General features: G+C 41.4%; 1 protein-coding gene across 1 annotated transcript in view; it reads right to left on the reverse strand.

Moving 5' to 3' along the window:
* CTNNA3 (catenin alpha 3) overlaps window positions 1–22,219 on the reverse strand; it is a 1,864,538-nt gene that overhangs the window by 1,384,692 nt on the left and 457,627 nt on the right. Inside the window, 1 exon segment of the mRNA XM_030204967.1 lies at window positions 8,522–8,725. Within this exon segment, the coding sequence (XP_030060827.1) occupies window positions 8,522–8,725 (204 nt within the window).

A 22,219-nucleotide genomic window follows, 5' to 3' on the forward strand; every position in this document is an offset into this window, starting at 1 on the left:
AAGTGGTTAGGGTGGTGGATTTGGGTCCTGGGGAACTGAGTTCAATTCCCACTTCAGGCATGGGCAGCTCCTTGTGATTCTGGGCAAGTCACTTAACCCTCCATTGCCCCAAGTACAAATAAGTACCTGTATATGTAAGTTACATTGAGCCTGCCATGAGTGGGAAAGTGTGGGGTACAAATGTAACAGAAAAAATACACAAACTTTATTCATTGAGACAAAACACAAACATACAGTTACATTAAAAGGACTAACTTTTGCATTTCATTCATTTTCTTATTTCCTAGCTACTGTAGTTACAGTTAGAAATGAAACTTACAGCAGTTTCATTTAACTAATTAGGTCACTGGCTTCAGGCTGCAATTGCCAGTACCAAATATCTGCTACATTAATTATAAGATCATTTGATATCTGTCAGAGGTATGTAAATCATAGTGCCTGAAATAGTAAAAGAAAAGTTAACATTCACTTCACAGTGTATATATAGAATCTGTAATTGGTTCTCAACTTTCAAGACACACACCTATGTCTAAATTTGGCAAAGCAGTAAAACTTGATAGATTATGCTTTATCAGTGATCATCAAACTTTAACTTGGGGAAATTCTTAGGTAATCATTTCCAGAATGCACCAACATGTAGTTTTCAAATATGTAAAATGTAAGTTATTGAAACTTATAGATAAAGCATCAATTTTAAGATGGCTTTCAACCATAGAAAGTCACAAGATTTGGTCTGCCCCAGCACCCTAACTTTCTTGATAAGCCAATGCAAAAAAAAAAAGTCATTACTTCTAGACATTTCTCTCATTTACTGCCTGCAGCAAAAGATGAGGCACACACAATACTAAATAATTCCTCCCTGCAAGGCCTACTCTTCTAAGATAAAAGTTGACATAACTCAGCTAAAATACAGAATTTTATTTCACAATTCAGGTGAAGTCTGTTATAAAAAGTAGACCGATACACATATATAAAAACAAAGAAATAATTTATTCAAACCAAGATAAAAGTATGAGAGACTGCTACAAGTATCACTAACAAACTAAGGGGCCCTTTTACTAAGCCGTGGTAGGCTCTACGCATGTGCAGCACACACCCAAATGAGACTACTGCCAGACCAGCGCCCCCTCCCCCACCGGCAGTAATTTCAGATTTGGCACATGCCCATAATGCCTGGATGAATTATTTTATTTATTTCCTCCCACACGCGCAGTCTCCGCCGGTAATCAGCAGTTGGTGCATGCTGACCGGTCTCTGCACATGTAGCACATGAGCCCTTACTACTAGATCAATGGGTGGTGTTAAGGGCTCAGGCCAGTTTTAAACGCACGCTGGTTTCAGTTTTACTGCATGCCCTTGTCCCGTCACACTAAAAAAAGCCTTTTTTTGTAGATGCGGTCAAAACTGGCCCAGCGCGCACCTAATACAGACCACTTTTTACCGTGGCTTAGTAAAAGGGCCCCTAAGAATATGTATTTTTTTAATTAGAGAATTATTTGTACTAAAAATATTGGATTTTGTAAAAGGTTATAACAACTTGACTGCTGAATAATATGCCTCTCATGCAGTCTGTGGTTTGGTGATTGTAACAATTTGCATTTTTCAAAGGGTGGGATGATCAGAGATTTTTATCGATGTTTTGCAAATAAAGTTTTGTGCTGTTAAATATTGGGTACATACATAAAGAAGTCTTTATAGTGATTTATGATAAGTGCCCCTTTGCACAAAATAGCATTCCAACACGTGTAGATGTATGGGTCTGCCACTCCAAGTGCTAATTTGTACACAAGATATAGCTGTCACTAGCACGGACCCAGGGCCTATTTTCTCTATCCATGTGCAGTTTTTCTCCTCTCTTCCCTTTCCCTCATCTCCATCCATGTGCATCTTCTTTTTTCTTTCCTCACCTCCATCCACGTGAGGAGTTCTTCCCACACCAAAGACATATATAGCACTGGTTGTACTCTTTGAAGCAACTTTAGCAGAGCATGTCTGATGTGGAGAGGGAAGGGCAGGGGAGAGAGGAGAATCACAACTTCAGGTAAAAGATTTTGTAAGTGAGCGGACCTGGGCAGTGCCCTCCAGTGGTCGGCACCCCCCCCCCTGCAGTGCTTACCCGGCTTACCGTGTTGGCACGGCCCTGCACGGACCAATGTGTGCACGCATCCAATGCACTCTGTCATATCAGTGCACGTTTTTTTGTACTGGGCCTGTTACTGTTGCAAAACTGTAACTGAAGTCTCTATGTCAGATCCTTTGTCTTTTGTCTGATCTACTTAAAATCAATAGATATCAATCTATGCTTTGGACAGTACTCTAATCCTAACTTTTAGGAATAGGAGGGGTAGAGAGAATGAGAGAGAGAGAAAGAAAAAAAACAGATTCAGTGATCCTAAAAGAGCGAGAGAGGATGGACACATTTTTCATTTCTGTTTCTTCTTCAGCCTTCCTCATCTTCCTCTGAATTTCATGAGTATGGAAATGAATCAATAGACCACATTACAGAATAGTGTAAGGGCCCTGTTTACAAAGGCGCACTAGTGGTTTTAGCATGCACTAACCAGGGGAGTAGCCAGACTTCAGCGGGAGGGAGGTCTAGAGCCCGAGGTTTAGCCCCCTGCCGCCGCCAACCCCTCCCCGCCGCAACCAACAACTTTGACCCCCCCCCCCCCCGCCGATGACCATCTCGACCCCCCTCCTGCCACCAACCCTCCCCCACCATCGCATACCTTTGATAGCGGGGGACCCCAACCCCCGACAGCCGAGGTCCTCTTCTTCCAGGACATCAGACTCACAGAAACGGAATGAAGCCTTGTGCCGGAAGAAGAGGACCTCGGCTGGTGGGGGTTGGGGTCCCCCGCCAGCAAAGGTAGCAGACAGTGGCAGCGGGGGAGGGTTGGCGGCGGGAGGGGGTTGAGAGGGTCGTCGGCAGGGGGGTCCAGGGCCAAATCTATGGGGGCCTGGGCCCCGTGGCCCCACGTAGCTACGCCACTGGCGCTAATAGTGTAGATGCCCATAGGCATATTATAGGCATCTACATGTGCGCTAAAAACACTAGCACGCCTTTGTAAACAGAGCCCTAAATAAAGACGTGTTACAATGAGCAGTATGTGTCAGACCCATTCTACAAGGCACTTCTTATTTTGCATGTGATAAATATATAATGTTTCAAGTTTTTATTAAATTCTCACTGATATGTCTCACAAAATATAGATTTTGTTCAATATAGGCATTATTTAGACAGCTGCAGGCATAGCTTTAGGATCTAGATCCTTAGAATTACAATGACAAATGAAAATGAGAAATACATTGCTACACTTCCTGGCTTACATCACTCCGCTTTCAGGAAAGGTGATTCCATAGAACCAGATATCTGAAAGCTTTGACTTCATAGATTTTCTTCTTTCTTGAATATCATTATCACATATTTCAAAGAAATTAATGAGCAAAAATGCAATCACACATATAGCTGTCCAACATTCTGTATCACTTCATCCTCAATTAGCCTTCCTATCACACATACAGCAATCTGAGTAATTTAATGCTACGATGAGGCTTCCAACTTATGTGGATCTGAGATGGGGAGAGGAGAGATTCTTAGGAAGATGTAGTACAATTGATTGTTTACTGTTAAATTGCCTTTCTTCTCTTCTGTTGCTATGCTTTCCAGTGTTGCTATTTTAAAATAAATTTCCTTTCCTAAATGTGTTTGCATTCTCAGTTTCTTTTTAAGGTAAATCTGTTTTTATTTATTGATTTTCCAAATATCACAATCAACACAAACACATTGCCCTTGAAATAAAAACAGAAGAGGCACCAAGAACGACACAATGAAGGCGCATTAATACATTTTATGAAAAAACAAAAGAAGGTACCTTTCTTAATCAGTACTCAAACCCAGGGGATTTAAAGGCAAGGTGGAGAGGTTTAACCAAGAAAAATGTTAAACAAAATTACAAAAGACAGAAAACTAGCAAAACAGCCCTCAGTAGATTTAAGGTGCTAAAGGGCCTTCAATTAGCAGGGGTACAAGCAAATCAATCACAGCTTTAGTTGAAACAAATGAGGAAAGTTGAGATAGTTCATAGAAAATGTACTTAATACCTTAAGAATGTTTTTTTAAGTGCAACATTTATGGCTCAGCTTTAATAAAGAAAAAAACTGCCACAACATGGACAGGATGATGTATTTTCAGCATTTCAAGAAAAAAAAACATATAAAATAAGTATGGAGAGGTTTTGCACTTACCTGTGTTAACAGAAAAATTAATGCATGGTAAGTGCAAAGCTATGAGGTCCATGCAAATGCTGTGCCCAGCATCTGCCCTGCATTTAACATATGAGCAGACACCGATCACAAGGCACTGTGTTACCTGCAGTGCCAGATAGCGCGAGTGCTCCAATGGTGACACTGCAGATAATGTGGTACAGCCACACTCACAAATAAGTAACTTTGCACAGAAAGCCTCTGAAGCAGCATATCTTCCAACAAACCATCCAGATCCATATCTTCAAGCATCCTGATCCAATCCCCACCCCCATGACACCCTGCAATCAGATGTCTAAACCTCCCTGACAATCAGGATAAGATGTATCAAGCCCCAATTAGATGTCCCAAACTCTCCAATTTCATCACTCTGATTAATCCCTCCAATGAGGTCTCCACCTACAAGTAGTCAAGGAAACCCTTCCCTATTCCTCACACTTCCCAGCACCCTGGGATATAACAGAGGTGATCTCTGGTAATGGGCTGGGATACGAGTGATCCCTCCCCCCACGTGCTTCCCCATTCTGGTTCTGGGAATCAACATGGCCACTGGTTGTAGTCTTATAGTACTTTTAGTAGGGGTCACGGTAGCCATTGTTTTTCATGTTATTTTTTAAATTCAAACAGAGAACGAATACCTTTGAAAGAAAAATAGAGGAAGCACCATATATAAAAGGAAAATTACCTAATTATATAATCAGTGATACCTCAGTTCTGCAAGACAGACCATAAAGAAAGGGAAACCAAGTGAAGAAATCGAAGAGAAAATAGAAACTCATGCCTCACAAATATTGGAAAAAGTGTGATACAGTGCTGTCCAAAAATCTACAACCTAAACATTGATGTTCTACACCTTGAAAATTAAGACAGCAGAGCCCCTTTCCCCTCTAGAAAGGAATGTAACTGGGAGTGGTCAAAGAAAACATATTTATCATTATTCAAGGAAATTATACACTTGCAAGAAAAGTGCAGTTGAAAAGTAGCACCTAAATCCAGAACCTTCTGATAAAAGGCCAAAAATGTTCTGTGTTTCATTTAAGTCCATCTAGACAGGAAAAAATTTTACTCCCCCATAAAGTTACAATCCTTCATCCTGAAGCATAAATGTAACTGAGCTTCCTTATCCTGTAGATATACAAAACATACCAAACGTGTTGCACAATATATTTCCTCAATAGAAGTCTCCAAATTGTTAGATTCAAACTATCTGAACAAAGTTCTTCTTGGTTAGGTTTTTCTAAGGAACTACTGTGCTTCTCAGATGGTAATGAAATAAAATAGATCTTGTTCAAAGGTGACATGGAGGGGCATAATCGAACGGGGCGCCCAGGTTTTCCTGAGGACGCCTTCGCAGGACGTCCCGGCGAAGGGGCAGGGAAACCCGTATTATCGAAACAAGGTGGGCATCCATCTTTTGTTTCGATAATACAGTCGGGGACACCCAAATCTCAACATTTAGGTCGACCTTAAAGATGAACGTCCTTAGAGATGGTCGTCCCCGGTTTTCAGCGATAATGGAAACCGAGGACGCTCATCTCAGAAACGACCAAATCCAAGCCATTTGGTCGTGGGAGGAGCCAGCATTCATAGCGCACTATTCCCCCTGACATGCCAGGACACCAACCGGGCACCCTAGTGGGCACTGCAGTGGGCTTCACAAATTGCTCCTAGGTGCATAGTTCCCTTATCTTGGATGCTGAGCCCCCCCCCAACCCCACTCCCCACAACTGTACAACACTACCATAGCCCTAAGGGGTGAAGGGGGGCACCCACATGTGGGTTTGTGGTGGGTTTTGAAGGGCTCACATTTACCACCACAAATGTAACAGGTAGGGGGGGATGGCCTGGGTCCGCCTGCCTGAAGTGCACTGCACCCACTAAAACTGCTCCAGGGACCTGCATACTACTGTCAGGGAGCTGGGTATGACATTTGAGGCTGGCATAGAGGCTGGCAAAAAATATTTGTAATTTTTTTTTAGGGTGGGAGGGGGTTAGTGACCACTGGGGGGAGTAAGGGAATGTCATCTCCGATTCCCTCCGGTGGTCATCTGGTCAGTTCAGGCACCTTTTTGAGGCTTGGTCGCATGAAAAAATGGACCAAGTAAAGTCGGCCAACTGCTTGTCAGGGACGCCCTTCTTTTTTCCATTATCGGCCGAGGATGCCCATGTGTTAAGCACGCCCCAGTCCCGCCTTCGCTCCACTTCCAACACGCCCCCATGAACTTTGGTCATCCCCGCAACGGAAAAAGCAGTTGAGGACGCCCAAAATCGGCTTTTGATTATGGCGATTTGGGCGACTCTGGGAGAAGGACGCCCACCTCTCAATTTGTGTCGAAAGATGGGCGCTCTTCTCTTTCAAAAATAAGCCTGATAGCTGTCTCTTCATACTTAAATACCTCCTTCAAAAATTCATAAAACATTTCCTTAGGAGCAGATGTAATCACTTGCGGAAAGTTTAACAGTCTCAAATTCAAAACTTTAATATAGTTCTCAAAATTCTCAACTCTATGAAAAAGAACCCTCTTATCCTGTAACATAACTATTTGAGTAGATTGTGACCTGGCTTGGCTACTGTGTGGAAAACATTATACTGGGCTAGATGGTCTGACCCAATATGGCTATTCTTACATTCTTATGTAACCTGAGGCTACAAATTCACCACATTTGAATTTAAAGCTGCAGTATTTTCCTCCAAAGTTTGAATCTTGCCAGCAGTCTAAGATATAGCAGAAAGAATTTTAGAAGAAATGTTGTAGAGGGCTCCAGAGCCTGCCAAATCGTTTCCAGGGTGACTGTGGCTGGCTTGACCAACTGCAGCAAAATCTCCTTTGGTGCTGCAGCCTGTCCTTCCAGCTTCTCCCCAGCCAGCAGCTCACCAAACGGTGGTCCTTCTGATGTCAGTATGCTGGAGGGGGTCCCAGCACTTGACTCTCATGTCTGGGAGGGACACTGATAACTTCAGCAGCCCACCAAGACCTGTCTAGGGCTCCAATCCAGGAGGCAGGGGAGTAATAGGTCCTGCGGGGCTAAGTGAGACTTCGCTTCCATGACTCGACTCTTCAACCTGAGCAGCCGGTTTTCCCAAAACATCACTTGTATCTGCAATGATCTCAGCCTATCTCAGTTGGGGGAAAACCAACCATCGTGCAGGCTGAGCAGATGATTTCCCACGGCACTTAGACATTTCACCAGGTAAGAAGCAGGGAATGCAGAGCGAGACCACGTGGCCTCACACTTTGGCAACCATATTGGAATCCCTTCAGCAGCCATCTTATTCCCAGAGCCATACGGGTATGGAGCAAAGGGGCACTGCTACCGTCCTACCAGAGATCACCTCTGGGTAAGTCCTGGGGGTGGTGGGGATCTGGGGGGGGGGGGGACAATGTGAGGGAGGATTTCTTTGGCTAGTTGTGGCTGGTGTTTGAGTCAATACGTTGGGACATCTGATCAAGGGTTTCAATGAGGTTGGGACATATGATTTGGGATGTCAGTGAAGTTGTACCATATGATCCAGGGGTGTCACAGAGGGAAGGGGGAATTGGATCAGATGAGCCGAGGACCTAATAGGAATTGATTTGTACCCATGCTAACCAAACTACCAGTATCACAGCTACATTTCTTCTTGAGATAGCAGTAAGTGCAGCCGCACTACTGGCAGTCATGACAGCTAGTGCATCGTACCAACCTGCAGACTAGCTGTCACAGCTGGCCATTTCTTCAACCCAACCCATGTTATGTTTGGTTCCTGCCCCTACCTGCATTAAGCAGCTAGTACGGGTTTTTTCTACAGCACTGCTGGTTTAATGCATTTTAGGTGTTAGTGTGGGTTCATTCTAACCATTACCATGACGTAAAACTCATACTAGCTGCTTAACACAGCTTAGTAAAGTAAAAAAATGTAAAAATCCCCACAGTTCTCATCCTGAATGAGAGAAAATTTATCTTAAAGACTTCATCTAATGGTCACCATTAGTTGAAGATTATCAGTATGCCTCAAGGAAATGCTTTCCAGTGACTGTTATTTTTCAAGGCTAAAAACTGTCATTATCAATACTGTATGACCATATCATAGAAAAAAGTACAAAATTTGACTGAGTGGTTTCATTATACGAGTAGCACTACAGGCTGCTCCACAATCAACATGTTAAGTATCAGATTCATGGCATATACATGTATATATTTATGTAATAACTGAAAAGGTTAAAGAGACAATGTACTGTGGCAAGCAAAACAGAAGAAAGAATTATTGACTTACATTACTCATGTACTCAGATAGAAGATCTTGGAGGGTTTGACGAATGGCATTACACTCTGTGATGATACGTTCTCGGTGGGTATCACGTGTGCAAGATGAATCTGCTAGTAAAGCTGCCCCACTGATAATGCTTTCCAAACGTTTCTCCAGGGATGGTCTTATTTGCTTTTCACTTACTGTCAGTGGATCTAAAATGATCAACTTCTAGAAAGAAAAAAAACATATATTTATTACTGTATTAGTATTTCTAGAAATTTAAATTGTGTACTGACACATCTCTTCAAAAAAGCCTACTAAGGACATCCTCACTAACTATTCCCCAAATTACTCAAATGCATCTAAAACACCTCTCACAACACCTACCTAGCACCTACATCTAAATTACCTACATTTGCTTATTATCGACTGTATCTAAGATCATGTAATGACTGCATCATAACAACACTCTGTAAACCACATTGAGCCTGCAAAAAGGTGGGATAATGTGGGATACAAATGCAATAAATAAATAAATACTGGTCTAAATATTTTTAAAACTGCAATCATAATACCAGATAACAGCAGAAAAATATCACCTTGCCTGCCTGTAAAATGATTAGGGTGGTAATTGTTGCTCTGGGCATGAATCCTCTTCTTCCACCTCCCCCCCCCCCCCCCCCCCCCCCCCCACCCCCCTGCCATGGCTTCTTAGAAACACAAACAACATTTCACTGCTGTTCTGAGCTGACACTCTCAAAGCTTAGTTGATGCTCGGTTATGCATCAATCAGTTTAGAATGATTGTACATTCAACAATTGGATGACTTTGTACCAATAGCATATCAACTAGAACAGTTGATATGTAAATGTGTGCCAACCAGCTGGTTTTCTGTTTGAATAAGACACAAATGATACATGCCATGGTGAGTCATGTGGCTTTTTAAAAAATTGGATTGAATATTACATTAATTGTTTCATCCCCAGGTGCTAACATTAACAAGAAGATGCTTCATTCTAATGACCACTGGGAACTTCTACAATAATATTGCTGATTTGTTCCTTTAACAAAGGCAGTGGAGGCTGCTGAAATGCTGGTGTCATAGATTTTTTTCTAGGAAATCTACTACTTTTTCATGCTTCCAGATTAATGTACTTTTTTAAAAATTTGATAGTGTATCTTTTCGAATTGTCAGTGAGTCCCTTTCAAATTGACAGTTGTTTATAAAATCAACATACTATGCTTTTATTTGATTTTATTCATTTAAGGAGGAAGTTATCGATGTTGGCTACCATTAAGACGGGTTACTAGAAACTGGCCATCCAATATTCAAGCTGGTGGCAGGCAGCACTTTTAATATTCGTTGCTGGCATTAAACCCGGATATTCAGAGCCGGGCATTATTCAGCCACCGGCAATGAATATCTGGTTCTATTGTTGGCCTCTAAAACAACCAGTTAAGGCAATATTCAGTGCCTGACCACTGAAGTTAAACAGGTCAAAGATAGGACTACTATTTATGCTGAATATCAGTGCCTAGCTTCATAAGTCCTCCAAATTAGCCAGTTTTACAGTAGGCACTAACCAAGAATAGAGGAGTAGCCTAGTGGTCAGTGCAGTGGACTTTGATCCTGGGGAAGTGGGTTCAATTCCTACTGCAGCTCCTTGTGACTCTGGGCTAGTCACTTAACCCTTCATTGCCCAAGGTACAAATAAGGACCTGTATATACTAGGTAAGCCACTTTAAACTGTAGTTGCAAAAACCACAGAAAGGCAGTATTTCAAGTCCCATTCCCATTCAGTGGGAAAAAAACCAGTTAAGTCCCACTGAATATTCACAGTTATCCACAAACAAGCTATTTAACCAGTCAGTGGCCACTTCTGGCCAGTTAAGTGGCTTTGAATATCAGCCAGTAGGTCTCGTTGCATTAAATAGGACCTGTGTTAAAATAGCATGAGTTAGTGGTAAAATGACATGTCTTATCAGAAGCCCAAATTGATAACTTTCCCCCTTATATGTTTTTTCCATAAATAAGGTAGATTATTATATTCATGATGGTGGCATTTGCTTACATATACAGAGAGTGTCTATTTAGGAAATATCATTGTTTTCCAAAACATTTTCAGAATTTTTTAAAAATCTATAACAGATGTTGATTTTGTTGTCATGTTTACAGAAAGAGGAAAATCCCATACTGTTCTACAAGAGGCTCTGCCAAATGTGGAACCTCATAAAATAAGTACAGGACTATGCATCAACGTACTTCCACATCCAGAGGGAGCAGTGATTTTAAAAAGCTACACATGAGGGACAAAAACAATTCTCTCCCACATTGAAATGGGGCAGCTTTCTAAAAGTAAAGGGCCACAAACATAGCATCTACCCCACCTACCCCAACAGGCAGTCCCCATATTGGTACCATCTCAACCCCCTTAACATACCCCCAAATAACCCTCCTGTTGTGGCACAGCCAGACCTCTATCGACCCCCCTCCATTGCAGGACCCAAACCCCAAGTAATCCCCTGGCATTGCACAAATTCCTGAGTAAAGCCTGGCATGACACAGATCCATCAGTGCAAACTTCCCCCCCAGGAGCTTCTCTGATATGGCATAGGCTCCCCCTCTCCAGGAAACATCTTGGGACCGAAGCCTCCACATTTGGTCAAGAGCTTGACATGTGGCAGCCTCCCTCAGGTTAACTCCCCTCTATGGGCCCTAGTTCCTCAATCATAGGCACCTTCCCTTGCAAGTCTCCTCACCCTCTACCCTAACTAGAGGGGGGACCGAGGCTCACTTCCTCACATATATAGAAGTCTGACCTGTAGTGGTAATACCATAATATTATTGATAGAGGTCTCGGCAGCCATTTTTGATGAGCCAAAGAAACAAGCAATGAGTGGGTATCACTCCCAAACTACTAGACACCAGGGACCAACGATAAGCCCAGGGACTAGGTTGGGAAATTGATGATGGGGGCCTGCTGGGGGGGGGGATTGTTTGAGGGGCTTGGGCCTGGAAGGGAGGTCACCCTTGAGGGATATCACAATGTGTCAGGCTCTTGTCTGCACATGGAGGCCTCAACCTTGGGGGCTGGTGCCACACAGAGGGTTTACTTGGAGGGGTCTCTGTCATGCTGATGGTTACTCATGGGGGTCTCTGCCACTATGGGGGGTGCTGTCATGGGTTTTGATTAGGGAACGGGTTAAGTATTGCAATAGGGGATGGCCTGGAGTTCAATCGCTATGATAGGGGTTTGGTTGGGGGGGTTGTGCCACAATGAGGAGTATTGTTCAGGGGGGGTTCTGAAGGGGATAAAGGTGGGGGCTTGATCAGCAGGCTGTAAAAAAAAGCTAGCAGTGGCCTAATTGCTGATTCTACTTCAGATTGATTATAGCAATGCTTTACATTTAGGAACTTCCGTGAAGTATTTGCAAAATACTACTGCTAGACTAATCTTTAGAGCTAGGAAGTATGATAAAGTTTCTCCACTTTTGAAAAGATTCTATTGGCTGCCAATCCAGACTCAAGTTTGTTTTAAAGTGGCCTATATAATTTTTAATAAATTTCAAGGCTTCAGCCCAGATTATGTTTCATATTCCCTAATAAGCCTAATACTCCATAATAAGCCTAACCTCCAGGCATTCATTGGGTTGGCATAGTTGTTTGTTAGAATTCCCATCTAGTAGAAGAATTTGACTTAAATGAATTTTTTATTTCCTTTTTTGTATTCCAAGCAGCCATATTTATGGTAAATTTCTACTTATTTTAATTTTCATCATGCCTTGAAAATATGTTATTTTGTAAAGTTTTATGTTAACAACAACTAAGTGTTGTCATTTTGATTCTTATTTTAATGTTATAGCTTCTGATGTATATATTAGCTTCATTATTTGTATGTTGCTTAGAACATACAATTAGTGATTTGGCAACTAACAAATGCAAAGAATAGAATAAAATATTTGCAGATGCCCCAAGAGCAAGCACTTAGACATATCTCAGAGCAGGTGTAAATTCCAATGTCTTGGTTTCTCAATATTGACAAAGATTCCCTGTGTGAAATAGAAAATGCATATCTGTATTGTAGCCCTGCCCAAACCATTGCCTCTCCCTGTCCTCCCTACACCCCCTAGCTATCTAGGCACATTCAGCTTCCCCACATTTGAATGGTCCCTGTTCTAAAATAGCATTTAAATATGTGGGTCTCTCCAGATGTTTATATATTGCCATTTACATGTGGGAATGCTTAGGGCCATATTGTGGTATATATTGACATTATTTCTTTCACATTCATGACAGGATGTCTAGTATTGGCCCATGGGGGTGGGTACTGCAAACATGCCCTTCCAAGCTCTCCAAGAAATCTTATATGCATGCAGTAAATTACATTGCTTAATTGCTGTTTTTAAAATAAAGGAATAAGATGAACTTCAGAAATTAATTATATATTTCTTGGGTAACATGAGGAAGAAAACCCATACCTAAGCAAATGTCTGAGGGTGCAACTATAGAAATTCCCTCCTAACTTGTTGGGTAGCAGGAGAAATATATTTTGGAGAGAGTTAGGGTCTTGCTGAGATGCTCTATTGCTTGATGCATTAAGGGGCTCATTTTTGAAACAGAAAAAATATTTTTAAAGTGGTATAAATTGGCATTCGGATGTTTTGCTTGCTAAAATGTTCAAATTATTATTTTTGAAACCCTTTACATTATATGAAGTCCATCGGCATTGTGTTCAAATCACAAGGGGCATGTCAGCGGCATATTGGGGGTGGGATTTGGGCATTCCTAAGGCTTGGACATTTTTCTGTCATAATAGAACAAAACAAAAATGGTCTAGACCTATTTTTATCAGGACTAAGTCAGAAAAAGGCACCCTAAATGACCAAATGACCATTGGAGGTATTAAGGTATGACCTCTCTTACTCCTCCAGTGGTCACTGACCCCACCCACCCTCCCCTGCCAAAGATGTGAAAGAAACAGTACATACCAGACTCTATGGCAGCCTCAGATGTTGTAGCCAGTCCTATTAGAGCAGCAAGCAACTCTATGTAATAGCCTAGTGGTTGGTGCAGTGCACTATAGAGAAGGGAACCCAGATCCATAATCCACTCTGTTAAAGTGTGAGCCCTCCAAAACCCACCAAAAACCTACTGTACCCACATACAGGTGACACTTGCAGCCATAAAGGCTATTGTAGTGGTGTACACTTAGGTACACTAGTTTATTTATGTGTTTGGGGGGCTCACCATACAATATAAGGGAGTAAGGGTAAGATGTGTACTTGTGGCCTTTTATGTGAGGTCCACTGCAGTGCCTCCTAGCGTGCACCACTGCTTTGCTGGGATGTCTGTGTGCCTAGTCTACTAAGAATCCTGGCTCCTCCTACATCCCAATGGCTTGATGTTGTGTGTTTTTCACTTGAATGTTTTTTTTTTCTGAAAATGGTCCAATATTCACATCACGGAAGTTAGCCCAGCTAACTCTCTTGGTCGGCACTGAGTCTGGCTACACAATACCAGGCCATTTCCAGTAACCGGTATTGAATATCCAATTTGTTTTTGGCTGGATCAAACTTAACCAGCCAAGTCAATATTCAGCACTGGCTAGTTGTTTGAACCAGCCAAAAACAGGCCTGGTATTCACGCTGCCAAATATAGCTGCCAAACTTGCACTGAAAATCAGTAGATAGCTGGTTATATTGCACAATATAACTGGCTATTCACTAGCTACTAACTGCAAACTTTCAGTGGGTCGTGGAATGGCATAATCGAAGGGGGCGCCCATCTATAAGGGCACCCATCTATAAGGACGGCTCCGTAAAGGGGCGGGGCAACCCGTATTATCGAAACAAGATGAGCGTCCATCTTTCTTTTTGATAATATGGTCGGGGCCAGCCAAATCTCAACATTTAAGTCAACCTAAATGTTGAGATTGCTGACCTTAGAGATGGGTGGCCTCGGTTTTTGCCTATAAAATCAAACTTAGGACGTCCATCTCAAAAACGACCAAATTCAAGGCTTTTGGTTGTAGGAGGAGCCAGCATTCGTAGGGCACTGGTCCCCCTCACATGCCAGGACACCAACCGGGCACCCTACAGGGCACTGCAGAGGACTTCAGAAATTGTTCCCAGCTGCATAGCTCCCTTACCTTTTGTGCTGAGCCCCCCAACCCCCCCCCCCCAAACCCACTACCCACAACTCTACACCACTACCATAGCCCTTAGGGATGAAGGGGGACACCTATATGTGGGTACACTGGGTTTCGGGTGGGTTTTGGAGGGCTCACATTTACTACCACAAGTGTAACAGGTAGGGAGGGGATGGGCCTGGGTCCGCCTGTCTGAAGTGCACTGCACCCACTAAAAACTGCTCCAGGGACCTGAATACTGCTGTGATGGAGCTGGGTATGACATTTGAGGCTGGCAAAAAATGTTTATTAAATTGTTTTTTTTTTTTGGGTGGGAGGGGGTTGGTGACCACTAGGGGAGTAAGGGGATGTAAATACAGTGTATATAAATAGCGTCTTGTTTAATACTCTGTGTATATCTTTAAAGAAATCATGTTACCCTTGAAATCAAATAATTACTTCAAGTGTCACAGCACTCTTTGGGCTAGAGTTATGTGTTTCTTCCATTTTGAATCAATGGGAATATCGGTTTCATATCTCCAATCTTTTTCCATTTTTCTTCACTGTTGTATGACTGGTCCTAACTGAGTTGTTGATAATAAAATTAGGCTGTAGTCAAGGGGCAGAAAGAAACGTGCTCTGCAATTTTAAGCAGATGTACTTCTGCAAAGGAATTCTAAACTACAAAGCAATCAGTTGTATTGTCGAATTGGAGTCTCCATAGTACCAAGGTTTAATTTAAAGTACAAAACAACCATTCCGAGTACCCTAAGGATCGTGTGCTACTCTCAAGCTACAGGTAGTATTACACAGCAAGAAATTGTACTGAAGAAAGCTGCATGCAAACAAAGCAAAACAGTGTTGCATTTTATTAGGAATATTAGCCAACAATATATGAGCAGAAAATATAGTAGACCCAATGTTTAGCAGTGGTAGCCACCACATTAATTTAAATGCCAGCATTGGTTTTTAATGCATATATTCACCACTGTTATGAGTTTGCTCTAGGGCAGGCCTAATATTCTGTAAGCCTAAACTAAATATAAAACCTGTCCATAAAGGACTACGGGGCCCTTTTACTAAGCCACATAGGCTCGTACGTGTGTCCTACGCACATCAATTTTGAACTATCACCCAGCTACCGCATGGCCAGGATGGTAATTTCATTTTTTACGTGTGTCCACTAAGCGTGCTGGAACTTTTCTGGCATGCAGTGCTAACCGGGCGGTAATCGGCATTGTACACGCATAGACCATTACTGCCCGGTTAACACGTGAGACTTTACCACTAGGTCAATGGGTGATGGCAAGATCTCAGACCCAAAATGGATGTGCGCCAATGTTTATTTTGCCGTACGTCCATTTTTGGCCAAAAAAGGCCTTTTTTGCAGGCGCACTGAAAAATGGGCCTGCGCATGTCCAATACATGTGTCTACACCAGCGCAAGACATTTTTAGGCGCACCTTAGTAAAAGGAAACCTAGATTCAGTAAATGGTACTCCAATTTGGGTGCTGAAAAAAATCTGCATAGAGCACTATTCTATAAATGGCACTCTGAGTAGCACACCATTTATAGTAAGTACCAAACTTTGAAGCGTGGATCCCCGGTATTCAGTAATACTGTGCGCATCTTTAGTGAATGCCTCTATCATGGCCACACCCCTTTTTGAGTTACACACTAGGGGCCTTTTTTATCAAGTCGTGCTAGCAGCTCCTGATGCGGTAATGCCAGCAAAGCTCATTCACTTTGAATAGGCTCCATCGGCATTGCCACGTGAGAAACGCTAGCGTGGCTTGACAAAAGAGGCCCTAGAATATTTGTGAGTGGATCTTTAGAGAATAGCGCTTAGTGAGATGTGGGCACAAATCCAAATTGTTACCGATTAACACCAATAATTGATTGTTAGTGCCCACTTATTGATGCTAATTGGCTCCTTAACCAATTTAGTTGAACACAGATCTCATAATAGCGTGCAAATTTTGTGCATGCAAATTAGCATGCCATTTAAAGTTCACTAGTAGGAGACTCAATACCAATGTAGAGGAAGAAAAAATGTACTGTTAAACGAAAAGTAGAGCAACTTTCAAAAGGCCCTTCATGGTTCATGGTTTGTTTTATTTGATATACTGCCAGTCATTAGGGCATATCTAATAGAAATACAAGGAAATTATTTTTTGTTAGACTAACCTAATATATTTTTTCACTAGCTTTTGAAGGCCATAAACATTCTATCCTGACCAGAAGAAGAAGATTCTGACTTTCGAAAGCTAGTAATAAAATGTATTAAGTTGGTAAAACAAAAAAAGTATCACCTTATTTTCCTTTTTTTTCTAATCTTGTTTATTTTCTATGTATTACCATTAAAGTGGACTAACATTGCAACTACACTACTATATCTTTCATATCTGTTTCTGACTTTCCCTTTAAGCTTTTTCCTTAATTTCTTTTCTGCCTCTCTGTTTACTCAAACTTCACTCTGTCTCTCACCATCCAGTTCTCATTTGCTCCCCTCCCCCCAATTTTCCAGCATCTCCCTGTTCTCTCTCTATTCCCATCCTTTTCCCCAGTTCAGCATCTCCCATATGTCTTCTTTCTTCCTGCAGTCCAGCATTCCCTGCTACATAGTCCAACACTTTTTGCCCCCCTCCAGTAGTCCAACAACAACCAGCTTCCCTATTTTTCCCCTAGTCTAGCATCTCTTCCTTTCTCTTTCTTCCTCAACATTTTCTACTGCATAGTCTAGCACCTTCCTGTCTCTTCTCAAGACTTGTGTCTGTCTTCTATTTCCTCTGTGCAATCTAACATCTTCCTGCCCTTCTTCAGTATTTCCCTATTCCCTCTCTTCCCCATACCATGACCCAGCCCCCCCTCCTCCCTCTGTCTGTCCTCCCTTTTTCCTTCCCCAGTTCCCCTTTACCCTGCAGCCAATAGCATCTTTTCCAACTGTGTGATGCTCAACATAAGCAGCTGGGCCTGGATCTCACTTTTGGCACTGACAACTAAGACAAAAAGCAGTATGGGGTCCTTTACTCTATGCCAGTGCTGGAGGTCTGCCATGTCCCTGTGCACTCCATTACAGGAAGTCTGCATCAAAAGTGGGCAGGGACATGGCTGACCTCCAGGGCAGGCATACAGTAAATATCCCTGTACTGCTTTTTGTCTTAGATGCCTATAAGGGTGTCTACATTCCCTCACATAGAGGCACCCAAAATGGAGGGAAGGAAGTAGGAGCCATAAGACAAGAATCAGGGGCAGATCCATTGGGAAGGTGTAAAACAGATTTTGTCTGTGAACCAAAATATCAACCACAGAGGGAACAGCTATGGAAAAGGTTTTATCGGACCCTAAAGTAAGGTCCTCTAGTCCTCCAATAGGGACGCAAGGCAGCTATTCCTCACCAATCCGGTCCTCAGGGTGGAGCTTAGGGGAGGCATCAACTGCATTATAAAAAGCAACTGTGTAGAATGGAGCTCAGTCTCCATTGTTCAAATCTTTTTTAAACCCAGATACATTAACTACTGTTATCACATCCTCCAGCAATGAGTCCCTCCTATTTGTTTTAAAAGTATTTCTGTGTAATTTCATTGAGTGTCCCCTGGTCTTCATACTTTTTTGAAAGAGTGAAAAATCAATTCCCTTTTACTCGTTCTACACCACTTAGGATTTTGTAGACCTCAATGATATCCCCTCTCAGCTATCTCTTTTCCAATCTGAAGAGGCCTCGAGGCCTAAGTTCTTTAGCTTTTCCTCATATGGAAGGAGTTCCATCCTCTTTAACATTTTGGTTGCCTTTCTTTGAACCTTTTCTAATTCCATTATATCTTTTTTTGAGATACGGTGTCCAGAATTGAGTGATGGAGTGATACAGAGGTATTATAATATTCTTAGTCTTATTTTGCATCCCTTTCCTAATAATTCCTAGCACTCTGCTTGCTTTTTGGGCCACCGCACACTGGGCAGGAGATTTCAGCTTATTGTCTACAACAACACCTAGATATTTTTCTTGAGTGCTGACCCCCAAGGTGGACCCTAGCATCGGGTAACTATGATTTGGATTATTCTTCACAATGTTCATCACTTTGCAGTTCTCCACATTAAATTTCAACTGCCATTCGGATGCCCAGTCTTCCATTTTCCTATGGTCCTCCTCAATTTTTCACAGTCCATGTGTATTTTGACAACTTCGAATAGTTTTGTGTTATTGTAGGAGCGTAAATTTAGATGCATAACCTTTATAGAATAAGGCCCTTAGCATACAAAATTATCCACATAGGTTATAGAATGCTGCCAGAGACACACACATAAGTTAATTGATAAATTAGGTGCTAATTGGCACTAACAACCAATTATCGTGTTAATTGGAGTTAATTTGCACAATTGGCATTAATTTGTGGTTAGGCCCATAACTGCAGTTAGTTGCTATTCTAGAAAATTAAGGGCCCTTATCTCAAAATGGAGTTACCGCTACCATGTGGCTCTTGCAGTAATTTCGTTTTGGCGCGCATCCAATATGCGTGGCCGAAATATAATTTTTATTTTCAGGTGCATGTATAGGACATGCACCAAGTGGCATTTGACACAAATAAGCCATTATTGCCTAGTTACAGCGTGACACTTTACCGCTAGGTCAATGGCTGGCAGTAAGGTCGCAGACCCAAAATGGATGCACGGCAATTTTGATTTTGTCGCACATCCATTTTGGCAAAAAATTTTAAAAAGGCCTTTTTTACAGGTACACTGAAAAATGGATCAGCGCACACCCAAAACCCGTGCCTACACTACTGCAAGCCATTTTTCAGTGCACCTTAGTAAAAGGACCCCTAAATATGCAAATTCTATAGAGTGGAACTATGAGTGGGAGTGCCTATAGGAGGGGGATAGGCAAGTTAGTAGCATGCCCAGACATATGTGTTAAGATTCTAGAATACTGTCAGTTACGTGCACATCTGCAGCATTGAGTCACGGTCATCTACACAGCCATTGACAAGTTACATATGGCTGAGCCAAAATGTTGGCACATAAATGCAGACTTACATTTTGGAGTGCTTGTTTGCAGGCTTCAATTAAACCGCTTAGCTACATGTGTACTGGCTGAATAGCACCACTACATGTAGAATACAGTATTGAATCTGGTTTAAAATACTTGTTCTGAAGCATAAGTCTTACCACTTAGAAAAGATAAATAAGAAGGTTCCCCTAACTATTCCCTACACCCCCACCCATTCTTTACGTTCCCTCAACGTCAATCGATTAGTGTTTCCTCACCCTAAGCTGGGCGCTCAGTCTTTTTTTCTTCTTTCACCTAAGCTTCAGAATGATCTTTCTCCCTCTATTCATAATGAAATTTCTCTCCACAGACTTAAAACACTATTGAAGTCCCACTTTTTTAGCTAATTACATTTAATGACTGACTGTAGTTTATAGAGGTTTGGATAACCGGTTATGCTGCTTTAGGGCAAGAGAATGATTTTTGACTTGAATGACCATGTTTTGATTGTGCTGTCTCATTCTTATCTTATTACAGCATTTCTCTTTCCATACTGTATGTATTTTACACTGACATGAAAAACAGCAGACCACATAAAAAGTAAAATAATATTCATTTCCAAGTTTTGATAATAATAATAATAATAATAATAATAAAATTTTATTTATAACCCGCTACATCTATGAAAGTCTAAGCAGGGAACACACCACATACAAAATACAATAAAACATAACAATAAAAATTATTTCTTTCCTCAAAAGCTATACAATAGTTTACTATATTACTCTTAAAATAAAGCATACTGCAAATTAAATTCAAATATTATTGACAGCAAAATATCATACATCAAAGGAGCCAAAAACCTGAAAAAATAAATGAGTTTTTAAAGCTTTTTTAAACTGAACCATATTCTATATTAAAACGAAGTTCAACAGGCAATGCATTCCATAATTTCAGACCTTTGATGTAAAAAATAGAGGAGCTACATCCTTCCAAATAGACCTGATGAAATGAAGGCATGTCAAGTAGCTGTTTCTGAGATGATCTCAGAAAGTGAGTGGGTTGATAACACCTTAGAGTGGCACTGAGTGTTGGGGAGATATTACCATTCAATATTTAAAAAACTAACAATAACATTTTAAACTCGATATGAAATTTTACAGGGAGCCAATGTAGTGATTCCAAAATTGGAGTTACATGATGACTTGGAAATAAAAATCATTTTACTTTTTACATGGTCTTCTCTTTTTTTCTGTTGTTCTGGATCTTGCAGAGCTTTTGTTTGTTTTTTGGGGGGACCTTCTTTGCAATATATTTTTGGACTGTACACCACTTTGATCTGCTAGCCAGCAATGGCAGTATTGAAAGTTTTAATAAACATAAACATAATTGCTGATATAGTTTATTTCAAGTTTCAAATTTATTTATGTCTTGATACTGCTCAAGAGCAAACTGTCTGAGTGGTTTACAATTAAGGACTAACAAAATCTAGTATAAGAATATGGAAATGAACTACAAACATTGATAAGAAAGTTATAGTCAAGGCGATAGTGTTATAATGTTAGATCCAGAAAAAAAGCACACGCACTTCAGTAGTGGCTGATATCCTGGTCTCTGAGAGAGGTGAAAGCAGAAGAATTTAACATCCATAGGTGCCAGTGTTATGAAGGTCACTAAAAGTTCAGCACCAAGATACAGTGCAGTAAGCACATTTCTATAACAGAATCTGGGCACCAAGATTCTGTTATAAAATACTAATGTAAGCTAGCATTTATGTGCCATTTAAGTGTGCCAACTTACATATCAATAGAAGGAATAAATGCACATACCTAAATGTGGCACTTTAGCTCGTAATTTACAGTATTCTGTAACTTGCCTAAATATTTGGCCTATGCCCCGCCCATGTACCTCCCCCTGTGCACACCACCTTGCATTCACATGCTGAGCGAGCTTGTGCTACAGTTATAGAATATCTCCTAACAACCAGCTAATTCTTACACGTGTAAATATAACAATCACCACGTGAGTGCTAAATTCTAGAACTTATACGCACAATTGGAGCCTAACGTTAGGTGACCTGAAATAGGAGCCAGCTCTGTGGGTGCTTGAGTATGCCCAATATGGCGCAAACTCCTTGACTGTGTCCAGGGATGGGATAAGCATCTTCAGTGATTTTGAAAAGTTGGTTCCTATGGTGCCCTGTTAGGATAGTGGCAACATTCAGCTACTATACATAGAAATAAGTGGTTAATTTTGAAGTGCTTGTTTGCAGGCTTCAATTAAACTGCTTAGCTACATATGTACTGGCTGAATATCACTGCTACATGAATAGCTTGCCGTTCTGCCCTTGCTGTGCCCTAGCTTAGCTCCAGTACTATCTGGTTAGAAGTATGCGGCATTGCTGTTTGCATTTTTTCTTCTAACTCAGCAAGGACTGAAATTATCTAATTAATTAGAACTCCAAAATTGTAGCAATCTAGGATTCATCAAAGAAGAGTGTTAATAAGAGTGCACTCAGCAAAGAATAATGCTGTACTAAGTTCCTAACAAGACTCTGCTAATGACTATGCTAAATTTCTTATAGGATTTTTAAAAAAAGCTGTGTAG

Source organism: Microcaecilia unicolor, chromosome 5 (genome assembly GCF_901765095.1).
Source record: "Microcaecilia unicolor chromosome 5, aMicUni1.1, whole genome shotgun sequence".
Classification (NCBI taxonomy): Eukaryota; Metazoa; Chordata; class Amphibia; order Gymnophiona; family Siphonopidae; genus Microcaecilia; species Microcaecilia unicolor.